The following is a 15,613-nucleotide window of genomic DNA, read 5'->3' on the forward strand; positions in this document are numbered from 1 at the left end:
AAAGCGTTATTAGAAAGGGTGAGGAGAAGGTGTTAGGAGAAAGCGTTAGGAGAAAGAGTGTGGAGACGGCGTTAGGAGAAAGGGTGAGGAGAAGGTGTTAGGAGAAAGCGTTAGGAGAAAGAGTGTGGAGACGGCATTAGGAGAAAGGGTGAGGAGAAGGTGTTAGGAGAAAGGTTGAGTAGAAGGTGTTAGGAGAAAGGTTGAGGAGAAGGCATGAGGAGAAGGAGTGAGGAGAAGGTATTAGGAGAAAGGGTGAGGAGAAGGAGTGAGGAGAAGGTATTAGGAGAAAGGGTGAGGAGAAGGCGTGAGGAGAAAGGGTTAGGAGAAAGCGTGAGGAGAAAGGGTTAGGAAAAAGCGTGAGGAGAAAGGGTTAGGAAAAAGCTTTAGGAGAAAGGGTTAGGAAAAAGCTTTAGGAGGAAGGGTTAGGAGAACGTGTTAGGAGAAAGGGTGAGGAGAAGGCGTGAGGAGAAAGAGGAAGAGTATGATCTGGTTTGGTTGTGGTTCGGCAGAAGTCCATGAGCTCTAACAGTGGAGCTACTTACTGTACAGCTTACTGAGGTTCTCAGTCCACTATTGTGTAAGGAATGGCTTGGGGAACCTACAAATTTACCCACAGAGCATTATATTTGATTGGATGTGCAGAAGGATGAAACATTTGGAGCTGCTTTGTAACAGGTGGTATTTTATATAAATGTATTTAAACCTTCTACTAAACAGAGTAAATTATCTAGGATCAAACGTCTGATGTGTCCTTCATGACTCTGGACATCTTCTGGGCTAAACCCCCCCCCCCCCCCCCCCCCCCTTTTGAGCCCTCACACCATGGTGGTGGGAAGGGCCACGGGGCGTGTGAGAGAATGACCAATGGCAGTGCTCCACTGCCCCCTGACCTTGTGCAAGAGAGGGGCCTCACACAGGCTTTGCTTCTCTCATGGTGTCAGCTCTGTTACACAAGGACATGTGCTGGGCTCTGTAGCTTTTCCTCCAATACCAGGAGGCGACCACGAGCTTTAGAGTGTGTGTGCGAGTACTGTAATATAGTGTAGTCTCTTCCTCCATGGAGTCCATCCTGATTTCTGAACTATAGCTGATTTCTGAATCAGAGACTATCAGCAGAGCTGCTCAGTTACAGTGTGATATTGTCTGAGCCATGGAAGAAGTTTCATTTAAAAATGTGATGCTGAACTCCTTGCAGAAAATAGTCATTTGATAATATAACTGTTAGGACCAGCTGTGAGTGTTTTAGTCATATAAACATGTTTATCATGAATTAACCCCTTACTGTCTTGCCTACAGGCAGCAGGAACACTTTTGAGTTGCTGCAAAAAAAAAGTTTATTCTTCATCATGAGGTTGAGGAGCAAGTGCTAACCAAAAGAAATGCAACTATTGTTCACCTGATGTGTATTTTCTCTTGCAACAGTTGCTTTAACCAAAGTTCCACTATTATCTATTCAGTTAAAAATGATTTTTTTTGCTGTATATTAGAATTGTTGTACATTATTCTATTATGTATAAGATGAATCCCCGTTTGTTCTACTGAACTTCAGAGAAGTATAAAGCAGAGGGAGATGATGGTGAGGATGAGATGTGTGGCATGTTTGAAAAGCAGTGCTGTTTGTGTTTCACTTCATCACTAATCCCTGGGTTCAGTCATTCATCACTAATCCCTATGGTCAGTCATTAATCACTTCATCACTAATCCCTAGGTTCAGTCATTCATCACTAATCCCTATGTTCAGTCATTCATCATTAATCCCTATGGTCAGTCATTCATCACTACATCACTAATCCCTAGGTTCAGCCATTCATCACTTCATCACTAATCCTTAGGTTCAGTCATTCATCACTAATCCTTATGTTCAGTCAACATGCATAGTACTTTAATAACGGTGCGAGTCACAGATTCTGTGATGCGTCGATTTTAAAAAAGGTGAATTTAAATCTCACTTGGACATTATAATGTAATTTAATCATCACAAACAAATTTATTGTCATTTATTTTGTTTACCTCTATCATTTTATCAATTAAGCAAGCATTTTGGTCTGCCTCGTTCATCACGTGAGAAACTTATTACCTATGCAGCATGTAAACAAGTTTATTGTTTAAACAAGTTAAATATATTTAAGCTCTTTATTTAGTACAACTTGTATTCTACTGCTAAATTAATGAAATAATTATGCTTTTATAATATTCTAATATCCGGACCATTATTCAGTAGGTTTTGTTGTGTGATGTTTCTGTATGATGTAAATCACACATGGGTGCTTTAAGAAACATTGCCTTTTTTTCTTTTTTCTTTTTTTTTTTTTTTGCTGTGTGAGCTGTGGTCCTTTGACATCAAGGCTCTTCCATATGACCTCTGAAACACACAAGGTGAAGTCCATCCCAAACATAAAATGATAAGTCAGTAGTTCCAGAGGACATTAGCTTTATTTGCATAGAATAATTGGGCTCAGGTTTGCTTTAGGGCTGTCTGGTCGGCTTGTTTGTTCTACTTTCATATCCGGACCCGACTTAGAACGCTGTGAGTAATTCATAGGAGAGCCTTCACATGCCACTCTGTTAGTAAATGTAGTGTTGACTGGGAGGCAGAGGCTGAAAGGTGTGTGAGGAGGAGGGGGGAAAAAAAAGCAAAATGATGACACAAGGGTGATGTGAGCTACTGTCTCAGATCATCAGCCCAGTGTTTTTCTGAGCCCCAGTGTTCTCTGAACGGCCCTCTTTTGTTTCTCTCAGCAGAACATCTGACAGTATTGGAAGCGTAATCCTGGTGCCACGCCTTCACTGCAGCTCCTCGTGGTTAAACCCATCGGTTTGTGTTCCTCACACCCCATTTGTCACTTGTACTGGTAACACATGTCCCGTTTCATCTCCTCTTCCTGCTCCGCCTTTGACCCTTCTTAAAACGCTCCTGTTACCAGCACAACAAGTGATTTGGGAGGCAGAACGCCAACACGGACTGCCTCGCACACATTCGACTGTGTTTGGAAAGCTACATTGCTATTATGCATGTAAATATGGCACACGGCAACGCACACAAAATCCTTCATCTAAAGTTAGAGGCTTCTTCAAGGAGTAGTTGCTCGGAATAAAACCCAAAACAAACAGATTTAAGCCTCTGCTCTATCCAGCTGTTGGAATAGGCCATGTTCTCATGTGGCAGTTTGACGGTTTTGATCTGGAAGACGAATGGAAAGGTTGAGCTCCTTGGCTGCAGAATAATCACCGACACGTCATATAAGGTTTTGAGTTTGATGGGGACATAAACACCAGCACTGTGGATTTTGCTTTTCTTTGCAGTCTTTTTTCTTGAACAACTGAAGATCTTCTTGTGGTTGGCTTCAACCCAGAACTACTTGTGTGCTAGAGGGGCATTAGGTGAATTCTCTTGTGTTGTGCTTTAATCTGGTCCTCTTTTAGGAGGCATATGGGTATGTGTGGTGTGTTCATCCTGAAGACAGTACTACAGAAAATGAATCGGTTCCAATACTTGTGCATTTGTTATATAAAAAATATAGGAAAATGTCACTAAGCCAAACAGTGAATACCTGACACTGAATGTTACGTGTTAGTTGCTAGCAGTTCACATAATATACTGGAATGTCCTGTGTGTCCACAGAGAAATTAGCTCTGATGTCCCCTGATGACGAGGTGCAGAAGAGCGATGTGTCCTCCAGCAGTCAGGGCATGGTGGAGAAGGAGGCTCTCGGTCCTCTCCTCCTTGAGGTATGTGACATTAGAAGGTTTTTTTAAATTTATATTTTTGGTTGATTCTGATTTGTGTTAGAAATACACAAAAAAGCACCACACTGCATACATCATGACTTTTTATTAGGGCTTCATGATGTGGACAGAAATGCAGTTAAGCTGCTTCATATTTCAAAAGTTCTATGATGTGCACCCTTATCGTCATCACCATCATCATCATCATCATTTATTTAATGCCTTATAAATTCACTACAGATGCACTGTACCTAGACTGTATTGTGATACAATACATATTGTATTGTATCACAATACATATAGATCTGTTTGAGATAAAACTGTGCCAGAAAAACAGCAGAATGCAACTCCGTTAATGTCTTAACATATTTACCATATTTATTATTACATTTTTATTTAATTAATGAGATTAAAACGTAATCCCCACTAAAAATAAGTGCAGTTGATTCGAACAGAAACATAATTCCTAGGGCTGGGCGATATGACAAATATCACATCGTGAAAAGTATTGCCAGTCTCAAGTATTGCCACTTGAGGACATTTCTGTGATACACAATGCGTATCACGATATATAATTTGGCTAACAAGCTGTCTACAAAACAGTAGTAAAAGAAAAAAAAAGAAAAAAGTTAAACTGACTTTGGCAATACTTTAATGCCTACAAAGACAAAGATTATGTAAAAATAATTTTTTATATGTGAAATCAGTGGCATCCATTCAGTACTGTTTAATCACCTTACCAACCATATCTCAGAAAAGTGCATCACTTTATCATTTATCATGATATTGATATTATATCAATTTATCACCCAGCCCTAATAACTGCTGTCACATTTAACAACAAACCTGGTTCTGCCTCTGATCTTGTTTAAAACTTATGGACTATAGATGCATCCCCGCTTTTCTGTTTTTCTCTTTGATATTTACGCTCCTCACTTGGCCACCCTTGATTATCAGTCTATTAACTAACGATAGCAACATTTCTGTCTGTTCATGTGTATGCTTTTCGACAAATTATAGGAAAATCCAACACAAAGTCCACCGTGAGCTGCCAGAACAGCTTCAGTGCACCTTCAAGTCTCTGAAGCGCTACTAGAAGGATGAACATCATTCTTCTGTTCAGAAGTTGGTGTTTTGATAATAGTGGTGTCCAAAACCTTCCCTTCCTTTAATTTTCCTCCAGGCCCTGAACGGCTTCTTCTTCGTGGTGAACCGTGAGGGTCGGATCGTGTTTGTATCTGAGAACGTCATAAACTACCTAGGTTACACCCAGGAAGAGCTGATGACCTCCAGCGTCTACAGCATCCTGCACGTGGGTGACCACAATGAGTTTGTGCGTAATCTGCTCCCCAAGAGCCTCGGTGAGTGATTTATCCTGTGGGGTTAGTGTCTTTATACGATCACTATGCTACACTGTCATCATACTGTATTATACTGAGTGTGTGTGTGTGTGTGTGTGTGTGTGTGTGTGTGTGTGTGTGTGTGTGTGTGTGTGTGCAGTCAATGGGGTGCCGTGGCCGCAGGAGCAGGGTCAACGGAACAGTCACACGTTTAACTGTAGGCTGCTGAAGAGGCCTCCGGACGAGGCGGATGCAGAAAACCAGGAGGCACGGCAACAGTATGAGCACATGCAATGTTTCACCGTCTCTCAGCCCAGAGCAGTGCAGGAGGAAGGCGAAGGTAAAACACACTTACACATGCAATCCAGGTCACAAACTCTCATTATCATACACGCCCTGTGTGCAAATATAAGCTTCTACATGGTTTTCTGTCTTAAAGTAGAGAATTTTTCATATCTGTCTGTTTTTCATATAGGATTTAAATGCCACACAGTGCCAGTCCAAATTCATTAGATAGAGATTTGGATAGCAGTCGATAACCGCATAATTGAAAAATTTTCCATGTTGGTTTTGGTTTTAATAATTTTGGTATTTTTCACACAATGTTTGGTAATTGTTTTATTGGCAGATTTAGTATGTAAAGCTGATTACTGACCAATCCAATAATCCAAGATGCTTGTTTTTGCATTTGCCAGCGTATTTTAGTTTTGGATTTTCCAGCTTGTCTTATTTGAATGACAAATAATGGTATAATTAACAACTACAGTCTGGGTTACTGTGTTACTGTTCAGTAATAATAGGATTGTGAACATTTTAAAGATACAAACGGGGTGTGTGTGTGTGTATACAGACTTGCAGAGTTGCCTAATATGCATAGCATGCCGTGTTCCCCGAGTGCCACCGATTCCCGTCAGTACAGAGTCCTTCATCACCAAGCAGGACCCCACAGGTATTTTTTTCACTCTCGCCTCTGGAGGATTCGCTGCATGTTGTGCTGCTCCACTCATGCAAGATTACACATCGTCCATGTCTTTCTCAATCAATCCTTTATTAAAAGAGAAAGAGAAGGTGAATTTCAAAGGAGGTATGGGACTAGGAGTTCATGAAAGGATCAGCATTTCATTTGTGTAATAGAAAGTAGAGAGAGAGACAGGGTGAGAATGAAATGTATGGAAGATTGCTTTAAGTGCTTTATTTAAAGAACTGCTTGTGCGCGCACGTGTGTGTGTGTGTGTGTGCGTGCGTGTGTGTGTGTGTCCCTGTCTGTCTGTCTGTCCTTCAGGGAAGATCATCTCCATTGAGACGAGTGCTCTGAGAGCCACAGGCCGGCCAGGCTGGGAGGACCTGGTCCGGAAGTGCATCTTTGCATTCTTCCAGCCACAGGGCAAAGAACCCTCCCATGCCAAGAAGCTGCTACAAGAGGGTACACACCTAAATATCTAACCCCTTCATCTATACTGACATCTTAACTACTATTTTATATCCAAATATTTACAAGTCAGAAACCAGGGAAGGTCATGGTTTCACTGAGTGGCCTGCCTTTATATAGCATGACAATATTTTACATTTTGTTGTTCCTTGCTGCAGCCGTCTCTTGGTTTCATGTTATTGCCTTGATTAAATGGAAATGAGTGAATGGAGTGTGTATGTGTTGTGTTTGTTTGTTTATTTATTTATTTATTTATTTTTGGGCAGTGATGACCCATGGTACAGCCATCAGCCCTCTGTACCGTTTCACACTTAGTGATGGGACGCCTCTCAGTGCACAGACTCGCTGCAAGTTCTGCTGCCCTCCCAACCCCGACGTACAGCCCTTCATCATGGGCATCCACACTATCGACAGGTCTTACTACTTACTGCGCGCACACACACCCACACCCCACACACAGCCTTCTTATTATCATAGATACAGTGCTCATTAAAAAACTCAAAAGTATAATATTTCATACAGTTTTATATATTTATATTTTCTTTTTAAAACTTGACAATACAGCATGACCTGCATGACTGAAATCCATAATGGACATCTGTATTACCTTCAAATCCACTTAAAGTTTCAAAATATGATCACATTTGTGTTTAAATGTGTATATATATATATATATATATATATATATATATATATATATATGTATATGTGTGTGTGTGTGTGTATAGATATACATATATACACACACGTACGTGTGTGTGTGTGTATAAAATAATGATTGTCTGTATGTTTGTGTGTGACAGGGAAAACAACACTGCTAGCTCTCAGGAAAACACTACCCATAGCCTCTTGTCCGCAGCGGCTGCCCCGGCTTGCTCTCCTGCCATGCAGCCCTCTGGCGAAGTCAGTCTGCACCACAACAATGCCAACGGAGGTACATCTGCCCCTGGCACCACCATGCCCAGCCGGGTTGCACCTCCCCAGCAGGGCAGTAGCCTGTCACCACTGGGCAGCCCTCTCACAGCCACCCCTACCTCATTCACATCTCCCCGGCCTCCCCGAGCCAGCCCAGGCCTGGCAAACAGCCCACGTGTCTCAGGCCACCCTTTCTCACCCCCCACACCTGGCATTCACTCTCCTGCTGGCACACTGGCACGGCAGCAATCAGGTGGTGATGGTATCCCTTTCTCTCTCCCTTCCCCACTGGCCAGGCAGACTCCCACGCCCAGCAGCTCGCCTGCACGTCCACCTCCGGCTAAACCGCCTGAGCCGTGCCACAACGATGAACCTAGAAGTGCTAACCCCAAACTCAGCCAGCTTTTGGATGGCACCTCAGACCACGAGGCCTCACCTGCCTCCCAGAGTCGTTCAGCACCACCTGGCCAATGCCCAGCATCCCACAGCACACTCACAGAGCGCCACAAGATCCTGCATCGCTTGCTCCAGGACAGCAGCCCTGCTGACGGCACCAATGAGCCCGAGATCAAGAGGGAGCCGCCTGCAAGCAGCCCGAGACCCGGCCTGGTGATGCCATCTGCCATAGGAAACTCCAAGCAGCAGCAGGACCACCAGCTGCTGCGCTTCCTGCTTGATACAGATGAGAAGGACCTTGTGGACCTGCCCCCACCTGCAGTGCTAAGCCTAGAAACAGTGCGAGTCAAGGCTGAGAAGAAACAAGGAGACAAGAGTGGGCAGTGCAGCGCTGTTAGTCCTCCTTCTCCAGCAGTTACATGTTCATCCAAATCCAGTGATAAGCCCAGTCCGGTATGAACTCTCACACATTTTTTTTGCAAAGGAAGTGAAGGCCATTTTGTGTTGCCATTATGTTGGATTGCTGTTATGTGTTTAAAAAATTAGTTCCTCTTCAATTTGGTAGCTTTTCAACCAACGTTTTTGGCATTTAGGCATTGTTTAGGCATTACTAGCACTAAATGCAGGTTTGTGAAGAACAGATTTAGAGCTTAAGCCTGTAAGAGGTGTTACAGGTTGAGATAGATACTGTATATTCATTTTAACTCATTGTGTTCATTTGTACTTTACCCCACTCGTGTTAATAGTGCACTCTGATGTTGGCTAACATTTGCTCTCCCATTCCCCTACTTTCCTGTTTGTGTACGTCTCTGCGTATGTGTGTGTAGCAGTTCCCCAGTGCTGATCTGCATACACTGAACCAGGTACTGCCCACCCTCAGGCCTGTGGGAGAAAAGTCAGTGGAGGAGCCGGGGCTGCCGCAGCAGGGTGGTGAAAGTGTTCCCATCGGAGTGAGCGTGAAACATGAACCGCCTGGAGTACCCGGCCATGGTGAGGATGCCCTGTACTGCCAAGTAGCAACACACAAACATCATCATCACTGTATATACAAAACATCAAACTGCAAGTGCATATAATTATTTAGTTATTTTTTAATGTGTAATTCTTTGTGAAGTATTTCCTTTTCTTTGGTATTGTCCCAGTTCCTGTCGCTGTTTAGTGAAGTCATTGTCTCATTTAAATGGTACATGGAAATGTACACAATACTATAAATATTGCAAATAGCATGATACATTTCCACTGTGTACTATGAAGGGAAATAAATATGTACTGTAATGTAAATATATAAATATTGTACTTATAAATATGAACAAAAAGCATTCATTCATAAGCATGAACAAAGATAAGTAGATGCATGGAATTACAAAGAGAAATTCACATAAACAAGTCAAAACATTAGGTTTAGTCTACACTCAGTCTGTGTTTAAATAGAATAGCGAATGCACCTAATTTATTTTTCATGAAGATCATAATTCTGTAGTTTTGTGTGAAACACTTTTCTGAACGAGCTTTTATGTGTGCAGTGTTTTCCGATGGCTCTAGTCTCCAGAGTCCGTCTCCCTTTGACTTCTGCAGTCCCTCCACACCCACCCAGGGTCAGGGTCCAGGTCAGGTACTGGGGCAGGCTGACCCCTTTCAGCTACCCAAGGAGAGCAGCAGCCCCTTCAGTGACCCCACCAGCATCACCATATTCAACACCAACACAGGTCCAGACTTCTCCCAGTTAGGATTTGTTGGACCTGTATTTTATTTGTTTTTTTTTTTTTTTTTTTTTTTTTTTTAAACACTGGCTGCTGCTGTTTTTTTTTTTTGTTTTTTTTAAGTTCCTGTGTGGTGAGAATGATATTGTGAATAAGTTTCCAGCTTTGTTTTTATTGATATAGGCCTGGCTAAGCTGGATGTCCCCGAGTCACAGCAGTTCCAGTCCATGTCCCTGGCTGAATCCATGGCATTTGATGGCACTCTGGGGAGCCATGCACATGCCCCTCTCTCCTCACCTCAAGAGTGAGTGTGTGGGTGATGAACTAATGGCCTGATTATGGATACTGCACCTGATAAAGTACATCATAAAACAGTGAAATGTGGCATACATATTGTCTTTTAGAGAGATATGTTGAGTGACCCCTGTCTCACACTTGTACACCAGGGACGTACAGAGGGGGGCTCTGTACGGGCCCTGCCCTTTTTCTAAATTATTTAAAAGTGCCCCTCTCAACATTAGTTAATAAACAATTGTATTATATAAAAATCATTTGAATTCAAATTAACATGAAAGCGTGCACAAAACAGTAGCAAATGAATCACAAGAAAGTCTGAGAATTTACCGTCCTTATCAACATGGGTGAAAAAAGGTGAGCTAATATGCGACAGATAGTTGCAAAAAAGGCATCATATGTTTACAAAGAGTTAGACTTGCTGTGATAGTCTGTGTTACACGGTGTTCTGTTCGGCCATACCCTTGGCCCTTGCGGCACCGCCCCCACTGTCGTTTTGCTTTTTTGCATATAAATAAAAACCGTTTAGTTCAGTTGGAGAATGTTCAACGGACGCTATAAACTGAACACATCTGCTGAGTCACAGCACAGAATAATAACAAACTCACTTTTCAAGATCACGAATATAGTTATACTATATACATATAGTAATTTGCCCCTTGTTAACTAAAATTGTAAATGTAGTCCTGTAGCCTAAGTGATATTTTAATGATCTTATATTACAGTTTTTTCATATCAATTTATCTTTTTAAAATGAAATTTAGAAGGCAAAAATGACCAGCTTTGAGACTAAAAGGCCAGTTCAGCAAGCTGCAGTTTTATGGAAATAAAAGTGCTGCTGCCACATGTAATTTTGGGAATGTAAAATTGGGAAATTTAATAGTTTTACTGACTTTTACAGTAAGTGACATACAGTGGGTGTGTACTATCCACATTTGTGGATGGTAATACTTTTAGTTTTCTTTGGATTCATCTCTCCACCAAAAGTTGCTGTTTTGTTGTAATTATTTCTATGAATGTAAAAATAAAATACCATTAGGTTATATTAGGAATGTCATTCTCATATTTATTATTATGACCACACACAGTCTGCTTACAGTGTCTACCAAGGTGATAAGAATATGTAGTTAAATTAAAGTAGTAATGTACTTAAAGTAGTAAAATTAGCTCTTATATAGCCCTTTTTGACATTTGAGCCCCTGCCCCTGAGAAACTCCCTGCACGTCCCTGTTGTACACCACTTCTTTGGTTCCTCAGGCAATGTGTTCCGTGTCCCTTGGATGAGATGCTCGTCCCACCCACCACTCCGGAAGCTCGCAACGATGAGAAGGCCCTGCTTGAGCAGCTCTTGTCTTTCCTGAGTGGCACAGATGAAAGTGAGCTTGCTGAGCTGGACCGGGCGCTGGGCATTGACAAGATTGTCCAGGTAAGCAGTGCCACCTTTTTTCTTTCTTTCTTGCATTCTTCCAATCCTAGCATGCTGAGATCACCATCCTGACTGACTGACTGATTATCTTCTCTAGAGTGGATGTCTTGATCAAATCACCCAGCGTTTTACCCAGGCTCAGCCATCCACCCCCGTGCCTAGCTACCCGTCCCAGTTCCCCACCTCTCCTTCTCAGTTCCCGGCTGAGATGAGCACGACGCAAGGTATGAGCTTTGGGCCTTCACGCGTACCCTTCCCGAGCAACGTGAATATGAACCCGATGCGGCCTGGAATAACCCGAGCCCCAGGGATGCCCACTCAGATGCGCCTGCCACCAAACCAGTTAAGGCTGCAGCTTCAGCAGCGTGTACAGGGCCCACAGCAGGTAGTCACAAACCTCAGCAACATACCTTTTCTAACTCTGTGTATTTCTACACCATATGTATTAATATTAGTCACAGTTCACGGATTTACAATAACCAGCAGTTCTTTATAAGTTTTGATGAAAGATCTCCATCTACCTACTTGAAGTTAAATGTTTATAAGGGAATGTCAGTTGCAGCAATTACTAGGAACTTTTATTAAAACCCCCCAGCTCATAGGTACTAAAACTCTCTGTGGAGATGGAGCTGTTCTGTTACAGATCCACAAAAGGCCTATTGTTAATGTACATGCTAGAATACTGTGGAACGATGCTTTGCCTTTTGCCTGGTTATTAGCTGCTCTCATTGATCTGTTGTTCTTATTTTACCTCCCTCACACTTTCAGCTACAGAACAGGATGGCAGCCATGAGCCAGTTTCCCCAGGGGGTACCTGTTGCAATGGGGGTAAGGCAAGGCATGCAGCAGCCCCAGATACCGTCACAGGTTAGTGCATAAGCAGTATGTAAATACGCTGAAGCTGTACTGCACTGAATGCGTCAAAGTCGGAGTAATTTTGATTGTAATGCAGATTTATAAGTCTATACCATTCTTTCACCTTCAAATTCAGTCTGCTGTTTGTTTATTTGTTTATATTTACACCTCAGCCCCCACTGAATGCTCAGATGCTTGCCCAGAGGCAGAGGGAGCTCTACAGCTTCCAGCACCGCCAGAGGCAACTGCTGCAGCAGAAAGTCATGATGATGAGGCAGGGAATGAACCCGGGGTCCATGGGAGCCCAGCGCGTCCCCAAAGGCCCTCAGCAGCCACAGCAGCAGTTTGGCTACAATCCAGGCTACAACCCTGTCCCTGGAAGCAACCCTACCTCTCCCAGCCACTTCAACCCCATGGGGACACCGCTGGACCCCAAGCTGTCTGTCAGGCTGCCCATAGAAAACCAAGGCATGATAGGAGGCATGCAGGGGCAGTTTGGCGGACCAGTCAACTCTCCTGTTCAGCAGGGACTCTTCCAGCAGTTTGGGGGTGCAGGTAGGTTCTGGTTGACCAAACTTAAGCAAGTTTTGAGTCCTCCAGGTCATAATGAGCCATGCATTAGCCATATACTACTACTAAAACCCAAAGTATACTTCACTTTTTACGCATACGCTGGGAACAGCATACAGTACACGTGATGCAAATTTTGTCATCAGCAGAGAATCCGTGTACTGTACGCATTGCCGCCAGATTTTTCTAACCGTTGCAGATGCGCATTTCATTCTTTTGCACTATTTAGTTGATCCAGAAGGTGGCAACAGTGACCCTCAAGGTAGTCGAAGAAAAAACAGAAGAGACGGAAATGAGTGCAAGTTAGAACAACTAGGGATGCCCCGAATGTTCGGCAACCGAAATTATTCAGCCGAAAATAGCAAAAAAAAAAAGCACTTTCCGTGTTCAGCTGAATAAGTGAAAAGGCTGGATAAATTTGACCGAACAATGACGTGTTTGATGACGCGACCAAATAGCCTAGCAACCCGAGTGAGACGCGTGATTGTCACGATCTCGATGAGGGGGCACGCGCATGCACGAGCTACGTGCTCTTCGGATGTTTACTGTGGACACAAGCGTTTGTTTTTTTTTCTGTTCCGGGGCATGTTTCTGTCATGTCTCGAGACGTAAGGGAGTACGGAAGCAGGTAAAGACGTATTTATTTAAGGGCAGGCAGACAAATCAAAATCGTAATCCAAAAAACGTAGTCAAGACAGGCAAAGTAAAAACCAGCAGGGACTAAATGAACTAATCTATAGTTTAAACTAACTAAATCTATCAAGGAACATAACATTAACAATGTATCTAACTATACTATATCTACTATAATACTCCGCGAGGTGTACAGGGACTTGAGCGGTATATATCCCCAATATAATCAGCCGTATAGAACTGAATAGAACCATTTTTTGCACTCGTCAATGCAATTTTTAATGCACATTTTTCTGTTGTAGGCTACAGAGTGTGACATTCTTTCAGCAGTCAGTTATAGGCCTATAACTGCCTATAACATAGGCTATTCAAGGGGAGCTCAAAGATGACCACATAAAAATATTTTTATTTTACTCATTTATTTATTTAAAGTTATATTGTGACTTGTTGGTAACCTATGCCTGCTGGAATGAAAAAAAAATGTTCAGTGTTAAATAAATATTTTGAAATTGTAGTTTTTGTAAATGATTTTTTCTTTAAAAAGCAAGACAAAATAGTAAAAAGCACATTTTGACTATTTAATTTATGCATTGGTGAAAAAAATGGAAAAATAAATGGAAAAAAACGCGAAAAATTTCATTATATTCGGCTTCGGCCAAGAATTTTCGTTTCGGTGCATCCCTAAGAACAACAATGATTCGCTACGTGAATTTACTTTTGTTTTAACCAATTTCTTCTTCCTCTAGTAACAAATGAAGCAGCACGGCTTTCTCCGCCATTGTTCTTCGTGTTGTTGTGATTCTTCTTCGTGTTGTTGTGATTCTTCTTCATTGTCGTCCTTCGCACCAGAAGACCTGCTTTACTGCTCTGTACTGACTCTTGTAGGCCAGGAGGGGTAGTGCAAGTTGTCATAATGCTCATGCGTCGACCACCTGTGTACATGTACATGTCAAACGGAGTATACTTTGAAAGGCTATGCATACGACTGTGCGCATACGCTAGCGTACGCGTAAAAAAAAAATATACTTTGGGCTTTACACAGACAGATAAATGTGATTAGAAACTACAACGACAATACTGTTGTCTTCTAAAGTACCTGTGAAATTATTATTAAAGGTATGGTCCCGCAAGGAGATCCATCATTCCCTCCTGAACTCGGTCCCACCAGCCCCTTGCTGTCACCACAGAACCCCAACTCCCAGAGTCCTCTGCTTCAGCAGACCCAGCCCCCACCTGGTTATCAGTCACCTGACATGAAGAACTGGCAAGGTGGCGTGACTAACAGGTAAGGCTAGCACCTAGAAATAGAGAACGGTTCATCTCACTGACTTTCTAGGCATGTTTTGGGAGGTGGGAGGAAACTGATAACGTATGTGGACATGGGCATAACATGCGAAACTCTGCTCAGGATCCTGGAGCTGTGAGGATCTATGAGCAGTGTACATGAGTGGAAGCTTAACTGAGTACAAAAATGTGGTTCTGTTACAGTACACATGGTAAAATTAGCAATGTTTATAATAAATTGTTTATAAACACAAAGATTATATAAAGATTCAAATGAATGTAGCCACAAGGGTCCAAGCACTCTTCCCAAAACGTTCCCCTCTAGTGACTAGTTCTTGTAATGCAAGATATGTATGTATGTATGTATAAAAGAATGATGTTGGAACTATATTGTAGATGAGACTATAGATGGAATTAGCAATAAATCCATCATTACAGAAATCAGTGGGCAGGGAATAAGAGAGGAAAAAAAAAAGATCAGGCCCATCACTCCCCTGAATAAGCGGGAGGAAGTACAACCTGCTGACCAAGTCCATACACCTTATGGCTTGGTCTGCAGGATTCGTTTTAGTGGAGAATCCGATCAATAATACGAAGAAAAATCCTAACAAAAACTATAGCGTTTAAGAATTATGTGCTTGGACACCTAATTATGTGATTATGGCAAGGAATTGCAGAACAACCTGTGACATTCGTGCACACTGGATTGTTTTTTCCTCATCTATTATTCAAATAAAATGTGTGTTTTTGTTATGCAAACATGCCCAAAGATGTTTTTTGTGCCACATTTGAAGTGTTTGTTTTGGTTTGGCAGTCTGTTTAACCAAACTGGCCAGACTAGCTCGCAGAATTTTGGCCAGCAGGGTGTGTACAACAACATGAGCATCACTGTCTCCATGGCCGGGGGCTCAGGAGCTGCGGGTTCACTACCTCCGATTGGACCACCAGTTGGCATTGGCAACAGCAACCTTGGCAACGTCAGCTCTTTGTGTAATGATCAGGTGAGAAGCTCAGGTCATGTCCGTGTAGTGTTAAACCTCTACTC

The 15,613-nt window shown here is 42.5% G+C and overlaps 1 protein-coding gene across 3 annotated transcripts in view; it reads left to right on the plus strand.

The window, feature by feature from the left end:
* Positions 1-15,613, plus strand: part of ncoa1 (nuclear receptor coactivator 1) — a 49,189-nt gene that overhangs the window by 28,158 nt on the left and 5,418 nt on the right. For 2 of the 3 annotated variants that reach the window (XM_017454514.3, XM_017454531.3), the window contains 16 exons: positions 3,623-3,729; positions 4,910-5,087; positions 5,227-5,406; positions 5,917-6,015; positions 6,349-6,489; positions 6,762-6,909; positions 7,299-8,259; positions 8,634-8,796; positions 9,330-9,512; positions 9,690-9,810; positions 11,058-11,226; positions 11,324-11,611; positions 11,995-12,093; positions 12,255-12,636; positions 14,401-14,569; positions 15,383-15,569. In XM_017454514.3, coding sequence (XP_017310003.1) covers positions 3,623-3,729; positions 4,910-5,087; positions 5,227-5,406; positions 5,917-6,015; positions 6,349-6,489; positions 6,762-6,909; positions 7,299-8,259; positions 8,634-8,796; positions 9,330-9,512; positions 9,690-9,810; positions 11,058-11,226; positions 11,324-11,611; positions 11,995-12,093; positions 12,255-12,636; positions 14,401-14,569; positions 15,383-15,569 — 3,575 coding nt within the window. The remainder of the gene's footprint in view (positions 1-3,622; positions 3,730-4,909; positions 5,088-5,226; positions 5,407-5,916; positions 6,016-6,348; positions 6,490-6,761; positions 6,910-7,298; positions 8,260-8,633; positions 8,797-9,329; positions 9,513-9,689; positions 9,811-11,057; positions 11,227-11,323; positions 11,612-11,994; positions 12,094-12,254; positions 12,637-14,400; positions 14,570-15,382; positions 15,570-15,613) is intronic. The other variant, XM_017454521.3, reaches the window with a different exon arrangement.

The sequence above is a fragment of the Ictalurus punctatus genome, chromosome 2, assembly GCF_001660625.3.
Source record: "Ictalurus punctatus breed USDA103 chromosome 2, Coco_2.0, whole genome shotgun sequence".
NCBI lineage: Eukaryota > Metazoa > Chordata > Actinopteri > Siluriformes > Ictaluridae > Ictalurus > Ictalurus punctatus.